General features: G+C 46.6%; 2 protein-coding genes across 5 annotated transcripts in view; both read right to left on the reverse strand.

Annotated features, from left to right (window-relative positions):
• Positions 1–22,241, reverse strand: part of LOC6495233 (nephrin) — a 65,311-nt gene that overhangs the window by 13,183 nt on the left and 29,887 nt on the right. The window contains exons 5-21 of one of the 4 annotated variants that reach the window (XM_014907712.3): positions 21,644–21,817; positions 19,607–19,760; positions 19,378–19,514; positions 17,096–17,263; positions 16,820–16,951; positions 13,882–14,018; positions 12,960–13,113; positions 12,594–12,731; positions 12,016–12,180; positions 11,542–11,820; positions 11,192–11,473; positions 10,657–11,080; positions 10,401–10,567; positions 9,547–9,738; positions 8,423–8,572; positions 1,645–1,799; positions 215–326 (exon numbers count right to left, since the gene is read on the reverse strand). In XM_014907712.3, coding sequence (XP_014763198.1) covers positions 215–326; positions 1,645–1,799; positions 8,423–8,572; positions 9,547–9,738; positions 10,401–10,567; positions 10,657–11,080; positions 11,192–11,473; positions 11,542–11,820; positions 12,016–12,180; positions 12,594–12,731; positions 12,960–13,113; positions 13,882–14,018; positions 16,820–16,951; positions 17,096–17,263; positions 19,378–19,514; positions 19,607–19,760; positions 21,644–21,817 — 3,120 coding nt within the window. The other 3 variants (XM_032450244.2, XM_001958758.4, XM_014907713.3) reach the window with 3 other exon arrangements.
• Positions 15,368–16,723, reverse strand: LOC26515208. The gene has a single exon (XM_014908618.3). The coding sequence runs from the start codon at positions 16,592–16,594 to the stop codon at positions 15,488–15,490; it is 1,107 nt and encodes a 368-aa protein (XP_014764104.1). The 5' UTR covers positions 16,595–16,723; the 3' UTR covers positions 15,368–15,487.

Raw genomic sequence — 22,241 nt, forward strand, 5'->3', positions numbered from 1 at the left:
TGCCCAAAAGTTAATTATCTTAAACGTATATTTTTTGTATTTTTTAGGAAAATTGAAAAATATATATGTAATATTTGTTATGCAATTAAGAATTCGAAAAGGATACGCTAACAACAAAACCCAGCTCTTATAAGTAGGCTATAAAATTTTAACAGATTTTACAGACACCTTTTTCATAATTAATATACAACACTAAACAATAATAAAAACTTACCAATATTATTTGGATATATGACTGGCAGGGTGCCATCCTTTTGATATCTGGGTGGTGGCATATCCGCGCCCTCAACCAGATACGTGGATGCCGCCTTTTTGCGGGCCTCGTCCTGGAAAAAAAAGATGGTAGAATGGGTGAGCTAAGAGCGCAGATGGGGACGTGGATGGGTATATATCAATTTATATTCTCATTCCCATTTGAGTAATGCCCCGTAATTACTCCACACTTTGCTTTTTGGCATACTTTGGCAAAAGGCGTTGAAAGTCGTTGGCGCGTAATTGACAGCCACAATGACAGCGGCGACACACGGACAGCAAGGACACCAGCATCAGCATCCGAAGCAGAGAGCCGGCAGTCGGCAGTCGGCAGCCGGAACAAAAAAGCAAGGACACCAAAGACAACAAGGACGCCAAGGACAATATGCGGATCGGATCGGGGACTGATTTATAACACGCGCGGTCGCAGTTTACGCACTTTACATACTTTACTTTCCTCGGTTTCAACTTCAGAAGCTGCGGGTTAGGCAGTTGCTGCGGTTTTCCTGCCGCTGCAAGATTACGGCGATAATAAATGATTTTAATAATTTGAAACGATTTGTTTGAAGCAGCTTCGCAAGTCTGTCCCAAGACCAGGACCACGCCCACTCTGTCTGCCCCAGCCCTGTCCCGCCCTTTATCCCGCTGTCTTATACTCCATTTTCCGAGCCCCTCGCGAGCTCATCATTATCATCATCAGCATCGCGTAATTAATCACGACGTCTTAGCAACGACGTCGGCATGCCGCTTCCGTTTCCGCTTCGCTGCTCCCACTCGGGACTTGGTCCTTGGTCTTTGGACCTGGTCTTCGTCTTGGTCTTGGTCTGGTCCCAGTCTGGCACTTCCTGCCTTTCGTCTTCTGGCAGCTCTCATTTCGAGCATTGGTAATAATTGAAAACCCAGAGCCGCGGGCCAAAGGGAGGGCTTCTGCTGTTGACCACAATCAACTTTTCAGTCTGCCTTCTGAAAGTTCAGTTTTCTAGCTATGAAGTAATTGGAATATTCTCTTCCTAAAAATTGCTTTTTTTTCTTAATTTCTAAGAGATCATCTTTGACTTCATGCCGATTTCTTCGATAGAGAATAGTTTGTTAGCCAAGAAACTGGCGAAAAATGAAGGATTATTCTTTCGTTCCTTTTTTAAACTGCTAAGTTGCGCCCCTGTGCCTGCAGGACATCTATTTAGCAATGAAAATGCCTAAAATGCCAGACGATTTCCTGCTTCTGCTCCTGCTCGCTTTGTGTCCTTTTTTTCCCTTCATTTTTGTGCCCATTCAGAAATTGCATATTCATGCACAGAGCCCTGCCCCCTAAAAAGAAAAGAGTTCTTAAAAAAAAGTCGAGCTAAAAAATAGTTTGGTATATATGTAGATGGTAATGGTATATATACTCACAATATATTCCGGTTGGCTGTTGCCCTCATTGGAGTAGGATTCGCTCTTCTCGGATACGCTGGACAACGTCTCGCCTGTAACTGTGTCATTATACGAACTGGGCGCGTACATCTCGATGGTTGCCGTTTTTGCCGGTTGATTTGTAGTTTCCGCCACTGTATTCCGATGGCGATAAAAAGGACGAAAAAAAAATGTCGACGCCAGGTATGCGCACAAATATTGAAAAGGTGTAATTGGCAGTGACATCCCGAAAATTGATGATTCGCAACGGTGCCAGGTGGGTTGACGTGGTTTTTGGGGATGGTGCAGTGCGGCAGTTGGGCAGTGGGACGATGGCGTTGTAGTTCCAGGCAATGCAAATCAAATGCAAATAGCCAAGATTGTCAAAGTGCCAGACAAAAGGAGGCGTATTGTGTTTGAGGGGTGGTGATGCGGAGGTGAGGCAGTCACGGTGTGGCACATCCAAGGGTCAGAGGCATCGCGTTAATTATTCACATTTGTCGCAGCATTCGTTGATGGGCATTTCGATGCCGGCCGGGTCGGTGACAAAGTATGGGGGTCAGTAGTAAATACAAATGAGTTGACAGTCCAATAAAAATAAAAATCCAATTAAATGATTTATGGCACATTTTTCCATTAAAGTTAACATGTTGCAGGCAAGAGTCCATTATTGTGGCATGTAAAGAAAAACGTTATTATAGAGGATGTTTTTTGAAGACATTTTAGGATCAGGATAGTTGCTGCTGCTGTTGTTGCTTCCGTTGCCCAAATAGAATTTTACTATCCCTCCATCAAAAATTCATAACCATTTTGAAAATAATAAAAATATATATATTACTTTTTATCTTGAAATAAAATCACCTTTTCTATTTGCCATTGCTGCTGGCTTTGTTGTGCTTGGACTTTTTTCCGGTGCTGGCACAACAAAATTTACAACGATTACGAGTCAGCAGAAAGCCAAAAAGCCATAGACACGTGTGGTGCCACTACCCCCAGCCCTGCCCCCGGGTGGTGCCCCTTGTGTGTGTTGCCAATAGGTGAATGGTAAATGGACATTGCCCTGCTACTCAGCTGCTATCGGCCATCATTGCCATCATCATCGACCCGGAGCTATGCAAAGATATTATGGCCAAACGGTTTCTTAATAATACATTTCTAAAGGCTCAGGACCAGGACGAGGACAAGGCCCAGGACCAGGCCTAGGCCCTGGCAGAGCCGAAGGACTATGGCCATATAGGATATATAGCCGAGGATATGTCGATGTAGGGGACGTGTGGCACGTCCGTCGGTTACGTGACATGCGGGGACTATTAGTCGATAAAATTGCTGTATTCTGTTAATTTGCACAAAGCACATTGAATGTTTGGGAGTTATCAAAATTACTTTATACGTAATACGTATGTAAGCCTGTGCCTTGTTTGCCGCCCGATATATGTTTAATGAATATTTAACAAATTGCAACTGAATTCGTACGAAAATTGCTTTGTTCTGTCTCCATAACCATGTGTGTGTATTTTTGTTTCAATGTTTGTGTGTGAGGTTTCTGCCTCAATTTGCATTTTTTATGATTTACCATAGCTCACCCTGGTTGTATTTTAATTCATTAAACATATGTATGTACAATTGGAAATCTATACACACTTTTCTGTGTGCGCATTCGTAGGGAAAAAATTTAAAATTGAAAATGAATTTAATTGTCGAGTCGGCTGCGTTCGCAGATCGCTTCAGAGATCCTGTTCCTGGTCTGCCGATGACAGCGGTCCATATAAATATATATATGACACTACGTATATCTATATATGTGCTATGAAAACCTCCATCCCCACCCACAGGGACACACAGAAGCACCGCATTGGCATAAGTGATTTTATGGCTTAGTGAGTTAAAAACATTTTTTGGCATTTGGCATTTGGCACTTGTTTTATTTATGACGACAAACGAGTCCAGATAGGAGCCGGATTTGGCCAAGGGTGTGTGCTCAGTGGCGTTTAAAATAATAGACATGGCTTTAATCAATTAAGGCAATTAAAAACAAAACCGCTTACCTACAAAACTTTTCTCCTCTCATAAATGTATTTATCAAACAAGAGCTTAGGGTTCGAGGTTGAAAAGGTCTATCCGACCAGGGCCTACCCTCTTTTTTCTAAATCCCTTTCTGCCTAAATCAATCTAAAACAATTGATTAAAAATTCATAGATGTATGTGAGCTATAAGCCTGCTTCTAGGCAGAAACCCGGATTAGCTTCCGTTCAGTTTGAATATTTAATGGTTCAGAAAAAGATTAGTTTAAATATTTTTTCCTAGGGCTTTTATTATGAAACTATACCTTGAATTTGTTATGTGTTATTTGGGTTTAATTTTAATTCAGAAAAATAGACGGCTCTTTGAATTGTAGTTAGGAGTTAGGGTTAAAAGAGTGGTTATTGAAAAAAATTAAAATTTGAAGGGAATTGAAGGTTTCTCCCAAATATTGATTGATTGAATCAACATCTAAACTATTACGTATTTTCCTCATTAAATATTTACTTAAAATCGATACTCTGTTGCCTTTTTAATAAAAACTTAAAATTTTTTTCAACATTTTTAAGCTGATAAGGATTTAACCCAGTTTTCTCGGAAAACCCTCTTACAGACAGACGGATGCCAGACTGGGTTACCCTTTGACAGAGTATTAATGGTCGCCTGGCGGGCTTATCACTCACCGTCCTCCACGTCCTGTTCGTCCTTGTCGCTGGGGACAATGCGGTGTTTGTGTACATATATCTGTGTGTATGTGTGTGTGCTTAGGTTGCCCCCACACAGATGTCAAATAATCCGCACTCGCATGCGACTTTTTGTTTTTTGTTGCCACTGCACTTTGCGGCTCCACCGCGCCGCACAGAGATTACAAATTTTGCTCTTATGCTACGAAAACTCGCGTACGGATTTCTTTTGCTAGCCATACACATATATGTACATATATGTATATGATTATATAGATATAAACATGTGTGTGTGTGGGGCCGCGGCTTAGACAGATTCTGCGGTCATCTGGGAACGTTAATGACGTCGCCGTCTGCTTTGAAGGTCTTTTCTGGTAAGCCCCCTGTCCTGGCAACAGCTCTCAATTATTCGCTGGCCGGACTTGTGGTATGCGGGAATGGGATTTCTTTTTTTTTGGAATTTTTGCTCTCTGGCATTCGACATTTGAATGAAAGAGGCGCTGAGCTATAGCCCCGCTTTGTTTCAGTGCCAGGCGATTTATGAACTCCCATACCCCCTAGTAGCCCATCCTGCATGGGTCCTACGAGTGGTCCGGTCCGCTTTCGGGCTGTCATGGCCAGTTGCCTAAGCAGAAAACTTTTCGACATTTGCTGAGCCAGCCTTCTGGACCTGCTGCCCCCCCAATCCTGCTAGCCTCCCTGCCCGTTCTATATCCTTTGACCACGACAGCCTGTGCGCTTATCTCTTCAGATTCGATGTCGCAGCTCTCTCACGCAGCAAAAAGCCCTCAAAGCCTCCAAACCTCCATACCTCCTGCTCCTGACCCCACAGCCCCCACCCCCGTCAATTGTTTAAAGAGTGTCAAAGTCAAGTGCTTGCCACTGGAAAAATGGGCGGCCGGCTGGCTGGAGGGAAGAGGACTTATCGCTGGTGGCAACGTTGGCATAAAAGTTTCGCCCCGCCAAGTCGTAAAAGTGTCGCACTCAACTCTATCCCCGAGATCGGGTTATGGGCCACTTTACTTTTAGGCCAGGTCCTTGGCTTAAAGTTCCACTCTCCTGGCAGAAAGATAATACACACTCGTCCACCCGCCCGCTGATGGCGGCTCTCTATTTCCTGCCAAAAACGACACTATTTTGGGCAAGGAATCTATTGCCTGGCCCAGGCCACTAACTTAGTTAACCACTCACGAATGGCCCGAACCAATTGTTTGATGCAACACGGCTCTGGCCGCTTATTTAGGCCACAAAGTACACTGGAAAAATAATTCATATTTGTTTAAAAATCTAGATTATTTTAACAGATTTTTCAGCATAGTGGAATGGTTAGAAAAACAATGATAATAACTCTTTAATTATTTTATTTTGAATAATTATTTCTATACGTGTACTTAGTCCTTTACTTCTTTTGGCCTTTCGAGGCCAAATGAATGGCAATAAACATTAGGGATGGCGCTATTCGGGATGTTCGGGCTCGGATGCAGCTCATACGAGACTGGAGAATGAAATATGTGGCACTGGGCATTGACTGTGACTGTGGCTATGCCGGTGGTTAGGGCTGTTCGCTCTTGTTCATGGCGGGCTGTGGTCGATGACCGGCAGCGGACCAACCGGACCAGCCGGACAACCGGACAAAACGGACAAGCGGACAACAGTCGGCGACGGAGCTGAACCACTGAACCCGCTGCCAACCGCAGACTTTTGGCATAGTTTATCGGGCAGCGACAACTACAGCGAAAGGCTTCTAAGGCGGCCTAGGATGCGGTTGGGCTTTTGGTTTGGTTTTCCCGGATAGTCAGCCGGCGGAGAATTGGAGAACTCGGGGAGTTGGATAGCTGGATAGCTGAAGGATCGGAGTGCCGGCGGGATGGATTTCCTTTCTGTGCCGTCTGTGTGCCATGCGGCATTTTGACACAAAGGCACAAATGCACATTAAAAATGCATATCCGAGGGCTGCAACAAAAACACAAGTCAAGTTTCGCTTGCGAAAACATTGAAATATGCAGAGAGATATCCCCCGACAGGGACCGCCCTCTACCATATCCCTCCCCTTCTCACTTCCAGATGGTCAACGCACCAGTTTCTCTGACAACTTTACAAAAAAAAAAATGAAAAAAAAATAGCAAAAAAATGGAAAAATTGTGAATACACAAAACGGGAAAAGTAAAAATCCTTTTGGGCATTGTCAGTTATCGGCTTTTGACAGGGATAAGGGAAAGGGAGTCCTGCAAACACCATTCCCCGTACATTGTCATAAAAATGTTGTTCCTTCCAGGAACAGAAAAAGGATGAGACTGAGTCAGAGCCGAAGCAGGACCTGGAGCTAGGGGAGAAGGTTTTCCCTTTTCGTTTCTGTGTGTTTGTTTGCAACAAGACTGAAATATGAATTTTCTTTTGTATGGGAGCGAAGGGGGAATGCATTCACAGGCTCGGCACTCGCCATTTGTTCAACTGCGTCGCACTGGAAGCGAAAGACAGAAAATAATGGAGTCTGGCCGGGACTGGTCCGGGTATTCTTAGGGAAATATCTTATTTATGTCCTGCGGCTGTAGTTCATGCTCGTTCGCGTCGCTTACCCGTTTGTAAATGTCAAAATGCTGGCCCACATTCGGTGCTGGTTGCTCGGTGCTCAGTACTGTTGTTGGCCCGATTAAGTCAGTTTAGTTTTTGGGGCGTGCTCGCTTAATGAATCAAAAACTTTTGACTGAGAGCCCCAGATGTTAATCAACTCATAAGTCAAATGTTTGCCCAAACTCTATGACATGGCGCATATATTACATCAGCAAATATGCCTCAAAAAGTGTAAACTTAACAAGGAGCAGCATCAGAAGCTCCTCTAGCTCCCTTTCCATATTTCTACTTCCCTTTTTTTTATTTTTTTGGGAGGAACAAACAAACAAGTGTGAGTCTGTTGAACACAATTTGCAGTTTTTTTCCGAGATGATGGCGAGAGACGTAGCACTTGCAACTAAACGGACACGTAAACTTACATTTTTTTTGGCCGTGTTGCAGCTTCATTTCATACCCTGTACTAGGGGCTTAGTGGAAATAATTTGGTTAGCCCCTAACGCCACTTCGTGCTGCGTGTTTCGTGCTGGTATGCGGCACGTAATACCTATTCAAAGTGGGCTCATTGCGTATACGCCGTGTGTGTGCGTGGTTTTTGCCACGTCTCGAATTTGCCACTCAAATGGATGAAATGGAATTGTAGGGGATTGCCAAGACATTGAGACCTGGTCTGGCTACCAAAATGATGGCGCCATCATGGTTTCCATTTTAAAGTTGGCTGGCCAACTATATTGGAAAAATAAGCAATTCCGTTTTAATAAACAATACTTCGCCTGGCAAGAAAACACTTGTCGACACACGTGCCACCTCGTGGCCTTTTTGAAAAGGCATAATCCGTAAGGCGAATGCAATCTGATTTCCGGAAGATTGTGCATTCAGCTAAGAAAACGATGCACATTTGTCTTGATCCCTGTCCGGGGCTTCTGCTCTTGGCTCTTGCTGCTTGGTCTAGTTGGCCAGGATGCATCATTATTTTCTGTCATCATTATATTCTTGTTGACTGCCCGAAGAGGAAGAGGAGACTTTTTGCCCTGCTTGCCACGCCTGGCATTGGTTGCACACGGAAATTGCATGAAGCGGCTGAGGCGAAGTCAGTGGAAGTGGCAGTGGCTGTGGCACTGTCAGAAGGGGCACAACAGTGCCTTCTCCTTTTGAGGTTCGAGCAGCCTGCGTATGCAGGAAATTGTTTAGTGAGCTCCATAAAGTGAGCATGCATGCCGGCGTCCGTTAGTGGGCAGCGGAAGCTGCACAACGCGCTTGCTTCCGCTTCCGGTGGTGTCACGGAAGTGGTGCCGGCTGCCGGCTGCCTCTGCAGCATGGCAGCAAATGCAATTGTCTGCTAGAATTTGGAGTGCCTTCCTCCAATCAGGAAGAGATCCAAGAGGGGCCAAGTCGGAAGTAAGGCAAAGAAAATAAATAAAACTAAGCAACAGAATAGCGCAGAACAATCAAAACAGTAACTTAAATAATAATAATAGAAATAATATAGGAATGATGGGCCAACGAACCTTTCTTCCGTCGATGATGGACCACGAACCAGGCCACCAGGGCCACGTTCACCAGGAGGAAGCCAAAGGCAGCCAGGGCGATGCCAATTATGACCAGGTTTGGTGTATAGCTGGAGTCCTCGGTTAACTCGGCTGGCATCGGTTCAGCTCCTTGGCGGGACAAAACGAACCAAACCGTGGCAAATAAATAAAAAAGGGAGAAAGAAAAAAAATATGGTTGCAAAAATAAGACAATAAATAAATGCGAAATACGAAATGAAATGAGAAATTGTAATAAAAAAAGAATAATATCAAAGGGAATAAAAATAAAAAGGGCCGCAGCATAGCAATGAACGAGCGGACCGTGTCCCAGTTCCGAAGGACTCGTCGCCTCCATTCTGGTTTTGGGTCGTTTTCGGTTGGCATGGCGCACAGCGCACGCAGTGAAATCAAATAAAGAATCCGGAGTCCGTCGTCCGTGGTCCGTAGACTGTCGTCCATACTCCTTATTTCATAGCCCGGAGTCCGAACGATTGACGCAAATCACGTAGAGCCTGCGAAGCGATGCCGGAACATGTGATGGCAAATGAAATTAGCGACAACGCCATCGCTATTCGTACTTGGCATCGCCCTGGCCATCTCCGTGCCCATTCCCAGTTCCCAATTCACGATTCCCGGATTCAGGACTCGCGGTTGGTGGTTTTCGTTCCCATTAGCAACTGCCTGACCACCGGGCACGTGCACTGCCAACGCCCACAAATTAAAAGAAAATAACCCCGCCGACTAGGGGTCGAGCCGCGGGAATTAGAAATTCAAATGCCTAGGGAATAGGACTTGTCCAATTCAACGAATTCTCATGGAATGGCTATAAGCCCCCATTTAGGGGATGCACCTAGACATGAACCTAGTGGGTAAATACTTCTATTTATGAGATCTAAGCTTTTAACTCACAAAATTTAAGATTTGGCTTAAAAATATGATTCAAAACTGTAATGTATTATAAATCCTATAAATATCTAACAAAATTAGGGCCTACTATTTTTCTTAGTGTATCAATAGGGTCAGCAACAACCGCAGAACAACATCCTCTCCAATAACAGAATCTGTTGTGCCTCCATGGGGCAAGAGAACCCGTCCCTTCGTACCTCGCTTGAGGCGCTTCTCGTTCCGTTTGTGCAGACAGCAGCCGATAACAAACACGTTGAGCAGGACGACTACGACCCCGGCGCCCACGCCCACCAGCAGCATGCCCGATGTGCCGCCCAGCGGCGTCTGGCTAGTGGTCGGCGGTCCACCTCCCAGCGACGAGGCCGGATGCGAGGGGGGCGGTGCCTCGGCTGGGTGCGTTGATATGACATTCGAAATGTGATTCACCAGTTCAGGTGGGTCATGGTGCGTCCACGGAGTAGTTGTTGTTTGCGGAGAGTTATGCAATTCCAATTAGGTGCAGCAAAGATTCGAAGGAGATCAAAGGATGAGATAACAATGAATATCCAGAGCGAAAATCAGTAATACAAGTTGGTGGTGGCACAGGATTCAGGTCCTAAAAATCAACTACTTCTATTATTTTTGTCTGCAAACTGATATGCTATTCATGGAGGCTTTCGGGTAAACACACTTCCGCATAAATCCAGTTTTGATCCAATTTCTCTTCATCAATTATTTCGTTTGAATGGCGCGAATATTCGTTTCGACGGTTCGGGTCTAATTAGTCCGATGGCTGCTTATCATACGGCTATCTAATTAATTTCACAAATTTGACTGCCCGGCCACCACCAACCGTAGTTACACATTACAGATTCCGCCTTTCTTTGGTGGGGCGGGCGTAGAGAGCCCAGGTATTGGCCCATTGTACTAGCTGGTTCGGTAACCATAAAAGCCAAATGGCCGACTGGCATAAATCAATGTCAGGCATCGACAGGCAGCCAGCCAGCCATCCAGCGATTCGTTCGAATGCTGCTCGCGGATAATTTGAATATTGAACTGAACGGAGGCTTACCTTTTGTCTGGGCCCGGGCCAAGTCCGGCAGATAAGTGCTTTGGCCCAGATCGTTCCAGGCCATCACCGAGAACAGATAGAGCGTATTCATGCGCAGCCCGCCGATGGTCAGTTTGTGGCTATTCGGAAGTCCGTCCACATACTTGTACTGCTCACGGTCAGCCATTCTATAAATAAACAACAAAATAAATGTAATTAAGGACGACTTGGAGAAAATAAAAGTGAAAGTCGTGGAAAGATTAAAATATCAACGAACCTGTAGCGCACTCGGTAGGAGGCCTTTAGGCCGCCATCGAAGCCCGGCGTCCAGGCCACAGTGACCGTGTCATGGGTCACGTTCAGGATATTGAGGACCACTGGCGTTTCCGGCTGCGAGGTTATCTCCAGACGCACAGTCTCCACCGCCTCGCCCAGTTCGTTGCGGGCCACGCACTCATACGCCCCGTAGTCCGCCGGCGCCACCTTGTCCACAATCAGGGTGGACTCGTAGGTCAGAGAGTCGATCTTGCGCTCTTCCACCTCGTATTTGTAAGTGCGGTTGATGGGTAGGTCCTTCTTATCCTGGCGCCAAATGAATTGCGGCTTGGGGGATCCTTGAGCTCGGCAGGGTAACCGGCCACGTTCTCCTGTTCCACTGGCAGCTCGAAGTAGGGTCGCTGCCTTGGCGATTTCCGGGGAAACTTTGGTACAGGAGGTTAAAAGAAAGGTTAATTATTTAATATTTAATCTTATAGGAATACCTCTTAAAAAGTATATATAAGTAGTAATAATGATTTTCAAATAAAACTCACATTTAACAATTAGCAGGATATCGCGATTGGTTGGATTTGCGACGCGATTGTCGGCCACACACCGGAAGTTGCCCACATCCTCGCGCCGCGCATCCTTGATGTGCAGGTAGGAGGTGCCGTTGGCGAAAGTGGTCGATGTCTTCACTGTCATGTCGTAGCCGACTCGTTCCCACTTGACGTGCTCCTCGGTCAGCGGCTTGCCCTCCACACTGCACGATAGCATCGCATCCTCGCCAGGATTCACGACAATATTCTCGGACACCGACTTGATGGTGGTCCCGTCTGAATTGCGATTAGAGAAACTTCGTTGGTTAAACGGATATCCCCAAAGGGACAGATCGATTACTTACACTCCACCACCACGGTGATGTTGAGGGTGGCCTGGCCCTGTGAGTTGCTGGCCGTGCAGGAGTAGATTCCGGCGTCGTCCCTGTGAAGCCTTGTGAAATTGAGGCTTCCTCCGTCCGCAAAGATGCGATGCTCTCCGTCTTGTGGAATGGCAATGCCATCTTTGGTCCATTTGTAGGTGACGGTAGTGGGATTGGCTCGAGTTTGAAGCGAAACCTGGAGCGATTCGCCCTCCACACCCACCGCCGTCGACGAGGGTGGCGGCACGAATTTTGGACGATCTGCGAATGGTTAATTTGGCGGGTTAGGGTTATCAAAGGTTCTTCCAATCCGCACCATTGTCACAGAAGTCCCCCATACCCCAATAAATAATGCAACCCCAAAGGATTTCTGTGACAGCACTTATGGATTCGACTGGAGATTGCAGATGTTTAATGGCAGATGCCTCTAATTGAGCAATTAGTTGGCGCACTTACACAGCACATCCAGGGTGACCGCCTCGTGAACGCTTCTTTGGAGAGCTTCGTTGGCGCTCTGGCAGGTGTACACCTGGCCGTTCATTTCCTGTGTGATGTTTACCCGGAACTCCAGCGTAGAGACCGTACCGCCCCAGAGGCCCGGCTTGGACGTGTTATTAATGCCTGTGTGTGTGGATGTCGCGAATGTTGGGATGCCAGATACCAGTTACCAGATACCAGTATACCAAATGGCAGATGCGAGGGATTCCGGTGGGCGGACATGGAATTGGGCAGAGAAGAAATGGGCGTAATTTTAGTGACTGGCAAGCGAACCGGATGTTGTAGTGGAAACGCCTCGCACCAACAAAGTGCACTACCGGCGCCGGCAAGTCCATGGAAAATGCCGAATGGCGAATACCGAATTGCGATGGGCAAACTTCCAATTGCTAAATCGCCTGGCCAGGCTCAAAGCGTCCAAAAGTCCGTGATTCTGTGAGTCTGTGAGTCCGTTAGTCCATGAGTCCGTGAGCCCGAAAGCCAAGTCAAGCCAACCCAGCCAAGCCAAGCCAAAGTCGAGCCAAACCAGCCATACATACCTTCGATGGGGATGCCGTCCTTCCACCAGGACAGCTTTGCCGGAGGATTGCTGGAGCTGGAGTCGCAGATGATTGTTGCCTCCATGCCAGGTCGCAGTTCTTCCGGTTCAATGCGTATTTTGACCGTCTCTGGGGCAACTGCAAGTACACACAAACCAAATGGACAATGAGAGTGGATGCAGGAGCAGTGGAAACCCTTAACCTTTCCTCAGGACTGCACTTGAAGAAAGGATATCAACTATTCTACCATAAATTCACTAAATTTAGGAACATAAGGGTGATAGGGAGCATGATAAAATTTAAACCCAAATCTTATCATAAATCATTTTAAATAATGCTCTAATTAGACTCTAAATTAATACTCACAGTGAACACTTAGTGTGGTGGACTGGAATAGTGGTATTTCGGTGGCGCTGTTGGAGGCCTCGCAGCGGTATTGGGCCTGGTTGTCGGACACATTCGCCAGAACGGTGATTTCGGCCGAAACCGACTTGTCCGCCGAGCGGATAACCGAGTTGATCTGGAGAAGAGAAGGTTATATATATTTTTTTGGGGGATGCATTTCAGAAAAGCGCTCAGCTGGCGGATGCATTTTAATTTCGCTGATAAAACGTCGTCTAATCTGGGTACGGGAAAAAGCAAAAGCAAAGCAGACGCAGAGCATAGCAAAGCACAGTAGAGCAGAGCAGAGGCAGCCACAGATGAGTCCCCGGAGGCGGAGATGAAAACTCTGACACCGCAACAAATGGGAAACGTTAAAACAGGAAGCCGCACCTGAACCTGCAGGTGCACATTCCACTTTCCACCTGCCACTTATACATAGACAGACACATGCATGCACAAGTGTGTGGTGTGTGTGTGTGTGCCTGATGAGCTGCGGTTGTGGGTGGCATTTTATCCACCTGGTTTTTTTTTGTTGTTGTATTTATACCGCTTTTGTTTTAGCTGATAACGGGTAAAGTTTTAACGATAGTTTCGCTCTGTGTGGTGGCTCGATTATTGGCCAATGGAAGGTGTGAAACCGAAATCGTTCTGGCATTAGAACCACCTAGTTGCAGCAGCACTGGATGTGGCAGTGGCAGTGGCTCATTAGCACTTTAAGCCCATAAAGCGGAAACGGAAATGGTCAACAAAAGCGCCATTATTGTTTTGCGGATGTTTGCTGCCTGCTGTTGATAGTGCTCCCTCTCTCTCTCTCTTTTTCTGGTTGCGGAAAATGCAAACAAAAGCTGGAAAGGGGTCTAGGGGATGGGTCGGTTAAGAAAAAAGGCAAAAATGTTGTACTCACCCTTTTGTCGTTTTTATACCATGTTAGCGTCGCCAACGGATTGCCGCCTGATGAAACGCAGAGCAGTTTTTGCACCGACCCAGCTGGGATAATTTGTCCCTCTATATAGCCAGAAATTAATGGTGGCGCGGGTGGATCTGTGGATGCAGACGCAGGATACGAGGGATAAGAAAAACGTTTCCAGTCCAAACACAAAAAAAAAATGGGAAAAAAAAGACAAACAAAAGAGCACCAAGCTAGGCGGTGGGGAGAACTCGAGAACAAATTGTGGCCCCAAAAACTTAGCCACGAGCCAGCAAATTATGGCCTACAACAATAATAGCAAAGGACCATCAGGACCACCGCTGGGCTGGGTCCTGTCCAGCAAAAAAAGACTGGGACAGCGAGAGCGAGCTGCCAAAAGCGGCCGAACAATAAAAATTAAAATTATTTAATTTGCCGCGCATAAAGTAAAAATATCCGCAGGGCGTCCGCATCCTTAAGGCATGACCATGCAAGGACTCGCGCACTCATACACGCACACATTGCCTCGTCCTTGATTGAGCTCGAGGATCTGGGAAGAGCAGGGCGGGTGTTGGATGGGCAGGATGGAGTGGTTCATTACCTTGGGGCCTGTTAGTCATTTTCAGTGCTCCATGGTATGGGTAATAAATGTAAATCTCTCGCCACCCGCGCCTCCTCTTCGGCGCCTTTTTTTCCGCTACGCGACTCCTGCTCTGTGATGTTGGTCAGAAAAATTAATTAGCGCTGCAGGAGAGCGCTCACAAAGGACGTCCACTCCCCGGTCAGAGGGGTGTGTTTGGCAGGGGGCTGTTGGGGCGCGTGCTAGCACGGATAAACCGAAACTAGGAATCGCAATTATTAATAAGCCCTGACTTTGATAACTCGCATTCTCCCCCCGGACGAGTGTTATCGAGTGATGTGCCTCTCAGGCTTTTCCCTCGAATATCCACCCCTACCTTTCACATAGAGAATTATGGATTATATTAGTTTATTTAATTTATAATGTTTACAGAAGGATTAGATTATCTTTTTATGAGATACCCAGAAATAAAACTTATGTTTTGCTGAGGGCCCCATATGGCTTCCCATGCATTTTTCGATGTTTGGAAGGGGACCACTCCGAAAATTTAACAAAAAATTTAAAAAATATTTCGTTTCTAGATTTTTCTAGTTCCTAGATTTCATTTCAAAGATATAGCCAACGCTTTCATGTCCTTCCCGTGAATAATTTATTAAAAAGAGATAATCAATAAAGTACTTTTTTTCCTCGCCCCCGATTGTCATTACTCCCACGAATCTATCTTTCCCTGCGTGTTGTCCTTTTTTGTCAGAACCTCCGCTTATAATTGAGGCTAATGAAGAGTGACACCGAACATCGGATAATGGAGTTTCAAGACACTTGCAGTTGTCGCACGGCAGCAGAGTGTCACTCTGTGGCTGTGGTAGGAGTGGAGGAGGTCCTGTCAAGGTCCAGGGTCCTGTGTACATATAAATTGGAACTTTATTCGAGGCACTGAATACGATAGTCTGTGTGCGTGTACGAGTATTTGGGGGACTTCTCGGATTTGTTACATGTACAATTTAGATCTTGTCAACACTCGATTTACAAAAGCCCACAGCTGGTGAAGACCAGACCCCGGCTGAGTTTTCCGTTCTTAGTGCCGTAGCTCTGGATGCAGTCGCATATTTTGCTGCCCTTTACGATTCGGCCGAATCCCACCCTGGAGCCGTTCACCACATTCAGGGGCTTGAAGGAGATGGCAAAGGACAAGTGCTGAAGGAATCCCTTGACATAGGCCTTGCTAAAGGAAAGCACATAGCCGGATTCTCCGTGATCGATCACTTTGGCATCATACTCCAGGGGCTGGTGGAGCAGCGAGTCCTGCGACAGCTCCAGGTCAGCTTCCAGCCAGAGGTTGGGGAAGAGGCGCTTGACCAGGAACTTCTGGTGCTGGTTGCACATGCAGGAACGGATCAGCTGGAGCACGACCAGTGGACAGGCCTCCGTGTATAGCTGGATCACTATACGGCCCAGGGGACGGGCGTCCTTCAAGTAAAGCTCGAAGTAGATACGTGGGCGGAATAGTCGGCGGAGTTCAGCGTCGGATTCTGGCAACTCTATATTGTATGCCTCGTATTTGGCCATGGCCGCTTCGGGGAGTTCCAACGGCGGCAGCTGGACCGTGTTCCGGCCAGCAGCCAACCTGTCGGACAAGCCCGAGTCCACCTCACTGGTCACCTCCGCAATACGCTTCCCAAACTCCCGGTTCTCCTGCTCCAACTTCTCCAGATTGAGAAGGATCACAGGGACGGCGGAGACGGCGTGCACCTCCTCGCCCCGGAAGGGATTGATGGCTCCGTGGGTGCGCATCGTCCGGGAGATTTCTACCAGCAATTGGATATTAGCTTTGGTTCGCTTCATGAAATTCACCGCCTCGTCACGCAAATTGTTCACCCCTGTGATACGGGCAGCCTGGAAAGTGGGTGCCTCGGCGTCCACCTTGCTGATCGCCTCCTTGACCCGTTCGCGGTGTTGCAGCCACATTTTGTGGCGCATTAAGGACTGAGCATTCCCAGGAATCGACATTTTTGCCGTCTTGGCAGCCTTCTTCCGCTCCTTCACCTTCAGCTCGGCGGTCAAGCGTTCTTCCTCGGTGAGCCGAGCCAGTTCACGCTGCGACGGCGTCACACACATCGGGAACTCAGCCATGGTGAACTCTTTTTAGGAAATGCAATTACGCTATCCAAAAACTTAAAAAAAAAATAATGAAAGTAGCCTAATCGAAAAATTTTCTCTGAACGCAAGCTATTGATAAAATTCTATTGAATACTGAAGTCAAAAGCAAACATCATATATCCCAGTTAAGTTTTTTCCCCGCTTGGTGAAATAATTTATTTTATGAAGTACATATAAAATATTAAAGAAATTACTTACACAGAACATTGATGGTGTGGGTGGAGACCACATTCTCGGTCAGCTGCATATTGAGCCCGTGACAGATGGCGACCAGAGAGCGCTTGTTGGGCTCCACGGCGGCGGTGATGTTCGAGCTGGTAGTCCAGCCGCCTGCGATGACAGACAGAGATGGAAATGGATTAGGTTTGGGGGCTTGGAGATTATGTCACGACGTCAGCTGCTGGCTGGGAGCTGGTAGCTGGTAGCTGTTAGCTGGAAGCTGAAAGCCAGGAGCTAAAAGCTGGCACCACTTACCCTCGGGACTGACAATCGTCTTTGAGGTGGCATTGCGCACCTGCCGCCCACCAACCATCCACTTGATCTCGGCGGGCGGATTCGATGGCGCTGTGGTGCATGTCAGTGGCACAATATCGCCGACCCGGGCCTCGGTGGGTCCCATTACGGTGACGTGGGTGGGTGCAACTGTATGGAGTATATATACAATATGGTATGAGAAGTTTGAGTTTTGGCTTGATTCCGGTTACAGGGCGTCGCATAATGAAGGTGGCATTAATATGTAATAGGTTTTGTGGCAAACTCTTGCCACCATGCTACCTCAAACCCAATGACGCTGCCTTGTTTCTTGTTACCCTAATAGCCTTGGGGAGGACTGTCGGCTCCTGATGCTGCCACCATGCAAATGATGACTGAGTGACTGACAGCAGGCCGTCAGTTAGTTCCTCCATCCTTCCCACAGTCCTTCTGTCCGTCAGTCGGTCTGTGGAGCTATTACCTAATGCCATCGAAGAGGAGTGGCAGGAATAGCAGCTGCAGCTGCCGGTGCCTTGATGGATAAGTGCATACATTACGCATACGCAGCGTATGCCCGTTGCCTTTGCCTTTGGCTCTTCTGTTGCCTTTGCTCGTTCCTATGGCCTTGCGCGAAGGGAATACAAAACTTTCGACTCGATATGTTCCGCATATAAATAAACATTATGAATTCTTAACTTCTCGCATCTTTCGTCGGTCCAACTGAGCCATACATCTTCATTCCGGACACACACACACGTTTCGTTGGGAGGTTGGGGCGAAAAGAATGCTGATGCTGAATGTATTCCTGCTAAGTCTTCAGTTTTGTTGTTCCACATTCGTTATACATAAATAATGCGTGTGCTAAGAGCCTCTGCTGCCATCTGAGGCTACATCTGCTATCTATCCAATGCACTGGACAAAACTAAGCTAATCTCTTTGTTTAATTCTTTCTTTAGAGACAATTTTCTTGGAACTGTTTGGAAAGGATTTCTGCAAAAGACAATGCACATTTTTTGGTGCAATTTGAATGAGGATTTATTTTAAAAAGCTTAACCATTCGTATTAGTATTTTACAGATTTATAATACACTTTAATTTCCTTTTAAATAGTCTCGCACAAACTCATTTTTTCCTGCCAGTGCCGTGGTCGTGCGCTGGCCACTCAATGTGGCATACTTATTGGGGCAAGATGGGGTCGCGTGGGCAGGGCGGACCTGCACGAGACTTTGATTGGTATGCGCATAAAATGGAGGCTTCTGCTCCCTCGGCTTGTGCCGGCTTGGAGGCGTTACAGGAGGACGTTTTACGTGCCACACTCACTTAAAGTCTGCTTCAGGTAAAAGATGCCAATTTCAGCGGACTGCCGAGCACTTGAATTTTAAATATCGCGCATACGCCGCGTTGAGCGGCCACCTCATCCATTTACATGTTAGACACATGAAGTGTAAGTAGCAGCCACGATGGGCGGAGGATCTTGGGGATGTGGCATGCAAATGTTTGCTGGTCTCTGCTTCTCTAAGGTCTGTCCAAGTGTCGCTAACGACTTTGGCACCGCGTCGTTCCCGCCCATCATCCATCGCCCTCCCCCCGTCCACTCTCCAGCTTTTGCCAGCTTTGTGTGCCTGATTGCAATTGTTGTAACTCTAACAAGCTGGCAGGGAGGAGCCCGTCCTCCTCCGGCTGGGAGAGGCTGCTCTGCGCTATTTGGCACTTGAAAAGAATTTGCATTGCTTGATTTGACAAAGCCAAGTGGGACGGGGGACGTAGGACGGGGCCGGGCCTGGAGAGGCCTCCAAAGTGCAAACTTAGGGTTAATTGCAAAAGAAAGCAACAGACGCGCGGAAAGGGATGATGGCTTATTTCAGGAGGAGGAGGCGACTGCTTCCCAAAACCCTCGCATTCCCTCTCCTCATATGTCGCGTGCCAAGTGCCTTGGCTCTATGGAATTTGGAAGATGCCTCAGCCAAGCCAGGCTGTTGACACAATCCAGTCCTCACATCTCGGAGGGCTTGCTCTCAACTATCCCTTATCCAATCCCGCATTCGTCATCCAACCCAACGGCTTGTAATCTAGATTGGCGTTGAATTAGATATGGCTATGAGGACTATTAAATACCCATTCCTTCTTATGATAAAGCCTAAGTAACTCCAGTAAGAGGTAATTTTAATAAAGGCTACTAATTCCGAAGGGATTTCTGTCAGAGGAACCCTTTCATTCAACGACTAAGCAATTAGGCCGCCCGGCCTGGAGACAATACCAGGATGATTCCATTATCTCTCTACTTACACAGGACAGACAGCTCCACTTCCGCTTTCAGAGGCGTCTGGGACATCACATTGCTCGCCTCGCACCGGAATCTCGCTTTGTTGTCGCCCGCCGCGGCGGTAAATGTATAGATATTCTCCGATAATCGACCAGATGTTCTATAAAAAAATATTAATACAAAATAATATTTGTTATTTAAATGAAATGTAAAATATAAGACTCCCCATAGTCCCCCAAAAATCATTTTTACCTGTAGGCCATACGTATCTGGGATCCATTTTTGTACCAAATTAGCTGAGCTGGCGGATTGCCGCCCCGACTCCGGCACATGAGTTCTACGGTCTGGCCGCGACGCAGTGTTTCGCCCGGAGAGTAGCCCTCGATGTACGGCGGTCCCGGCGGATCTGTGGGATTAGAATAACACAAAAATAAAAATAAATAATAACGAATAACGAATAAAACCGGCTTGATACAGCCACTGAATGCTGGCATTTTGCTGTGTTTACAGCTCGAATATTTAATTGCGACTGCTGCCCGCAAATAAATTCAATTTACACAAAAATAAAGTGCGGCCAGCTTGGGGGGAAAAAGCGCGAAATTCGTACTATTTTTAATTGGAGTGTTTGCATGCAAATCGTTTATGTGGTCATATGCATTATTTTCCGATTTCAATGTTTATACTTTTTTTTTGCTTTTTGCCCCTCTTCGGGCGTCGGTAATTTCCCTTGTTGTGGGCGTGACAGTGGGCGATTAATAATAGTGTAAAATACCACAAAAATAATGGTGAAAAAAGTGGTAGCCTGGGTCCAGAATAATTGGTAGCTCTATACCAGAAGGTAGGGTTCATTGGTAGTGCTATTAGTTGTAGGCATAGTCCATCCATTGGGAGAGTTCTGAAACGCTTTAATACTTATCCGGTTTTGATTATCACCAATCAGCAAACCGGAATATTTCGCTACGGGCGTGGATGTAATGCATTTTCTTTATCAGAATTTGACAAGCGGTCAACCGTATTGAATCAACAGCAGCAATCAGGTGAAGCATAAAAGCTGCCAAGCACACACACACACACACAAACACATACGACAAGTGCGCTAGGACACTCACAAACACATATACACACATGTATATCCCCTGCAGGCATGCAATGGAAAATTAAATTAAAATCACTTGAAATATGGTACGACCAGACGCCGAGATGAGGCAGTGAGGATGCAATAATAGCGCCATAATTAAGCCCCCACAGGAAGGGAAAAATGAAAGGGTATATATCCCGTTTTTCCATCCCATGCAGATAGTGTTGGACGCTGGCCGCTAGCCGCTGGATGCGACTTTTGTTCTTTTTTTGCCAATTACATAGCGACGGGAGTGCGCGTTGCTCGAAATGGCCAACGAACTGTGGCAGTTGGGGCCACCATTTGCCAGCTGCCTATGCATAAATAACAAACATAATTAATTTGAATGTGCGTGCAGGTGGAGCTTCCAGTTGCTCCCTGTTTGGTAGGCGGGTGGATGGTGCTGCTGGGTTGTTAGGCAGCCTGGTAGGTGCCTCTGGGGCAAGCCACCGTCACCGCCACCGCCACTGCCATCGGCATTCCCAATGCCGGCAACAATCAATATGAGAACTTTTGGCATTCGTAATGGCTCGCACTCCTGTGCAACGCAATTCACATTCGTATTTGGAATGGCAGAAGAAGATGTGGGGGCAGTGGCAGTGGAACGAAAGGCAGTGGCAGCTGTGCGGCACATTAGAATTTAAAAACTAATTAATACGCGCCCGAATCGCGCAATTAGCGGCCGTGATGGCAAATGGCATCCGCATCGGGTCAGACCAACGGTGACTGGCACAAAAAATTCATTGCCTGCACTGAGAGAAAAGTTTCTGGAACATAAGATACAGTATTATATCCAAAACAGACTAATATTTAAATAATTATGATTGATTTAGGATCAACTAGGATAGTATTCGATTCATTTTGATGATTTTTTTTATATAAAATATCACTAATTTTATGTCAGTGCCTTAAATGCCGACGTCGGGTGCTTAATGGGGGTACATAGTACCTCTCACAGTATCAACCGAAAAAATAACACCCGCTCCACCCACACACACTCTCGACAACCCCCCACGCACACACGCAATTGCACGTTCAATTGTATCGCAAATTGAGCCAGCTAATGAGGTCGCCCACGCGTCTCCCTCCGGCCGGGACCAGGACTCCGGCACGCCAGGACCTCGCATAGCAGATGGCAGCTGGAAAGGCTCAGAGGCTCAGGGGCTACTCACACAACACGGACAGTTGAACGGTGACTCGCATGGGCATGTCCGGCGAGAGGGCCTTGTGCTTCGCCTGGCACGTGTACTCCGTGTAGTCGTCATCGGATCCGGGCTTCAGCTTCAGGGTGGATGTGGTGGTGAACCGTTTGGAGTTTGTCTCCTCCACCAGATCTTCTCCCTTTTCTGTGGAAAATAATTCAGATAATGATTATTATTATCTAGTAAGATAGAAAAGTATTTTAATGATTTAAAAAGGTGTTTCTTTGGAGAATAAAATACAATATTGTTAAGTTTCGGCAATAATTAATTTTATTGATCATTTATCCTTGTTTTTTATGTGGTTTCACTTTTTATGGCAATAACTTTTAACCCCCATAGTTGCCACACCAGCCACAGCATTTTGTGACATCATTTTCGGTTATAAATTTTGAACGAGTCTCATCTGCCCTGAAAAGTGTGGCCTAAAAAATGGGCGCCTCCTCTGCAGACTCATCCCCAACCACCCAAGCAACTATCTTGTTGAATCGCAAGGCCCATGGTCTGTATTTTTTCCTTGGGGGTAATCACCAAGATGGCCGTCTGCCCACATTAACCGCCATTTACGCGC

The sequence above is a fragment of the Drosophila ananassae genome, chromosome 3L (assembly GCF_017639315.1).
Source record: "Drosophila ananassae strain 14024-0371.13 chromosome 3L, ASM1763931v2, whole genome shotgun sequence".
Classification (NCBI taxonomy): Eukaryota; Metazoa; Arthropoda; class Insecta; order Diptera; family Drosophilidae; genus Drosophila; species Drosophila ananassae.

What these genes read in the sequence shown, in the direction of transcription:
- LOC26515208 (XM_014908618.3), bottom strand. Translation starts at nt 16,594, where the DNA reads ATGGCTGAGTTCCCGATGTGTGTGACGCCGTCGCAGCGTGAACTGGCT.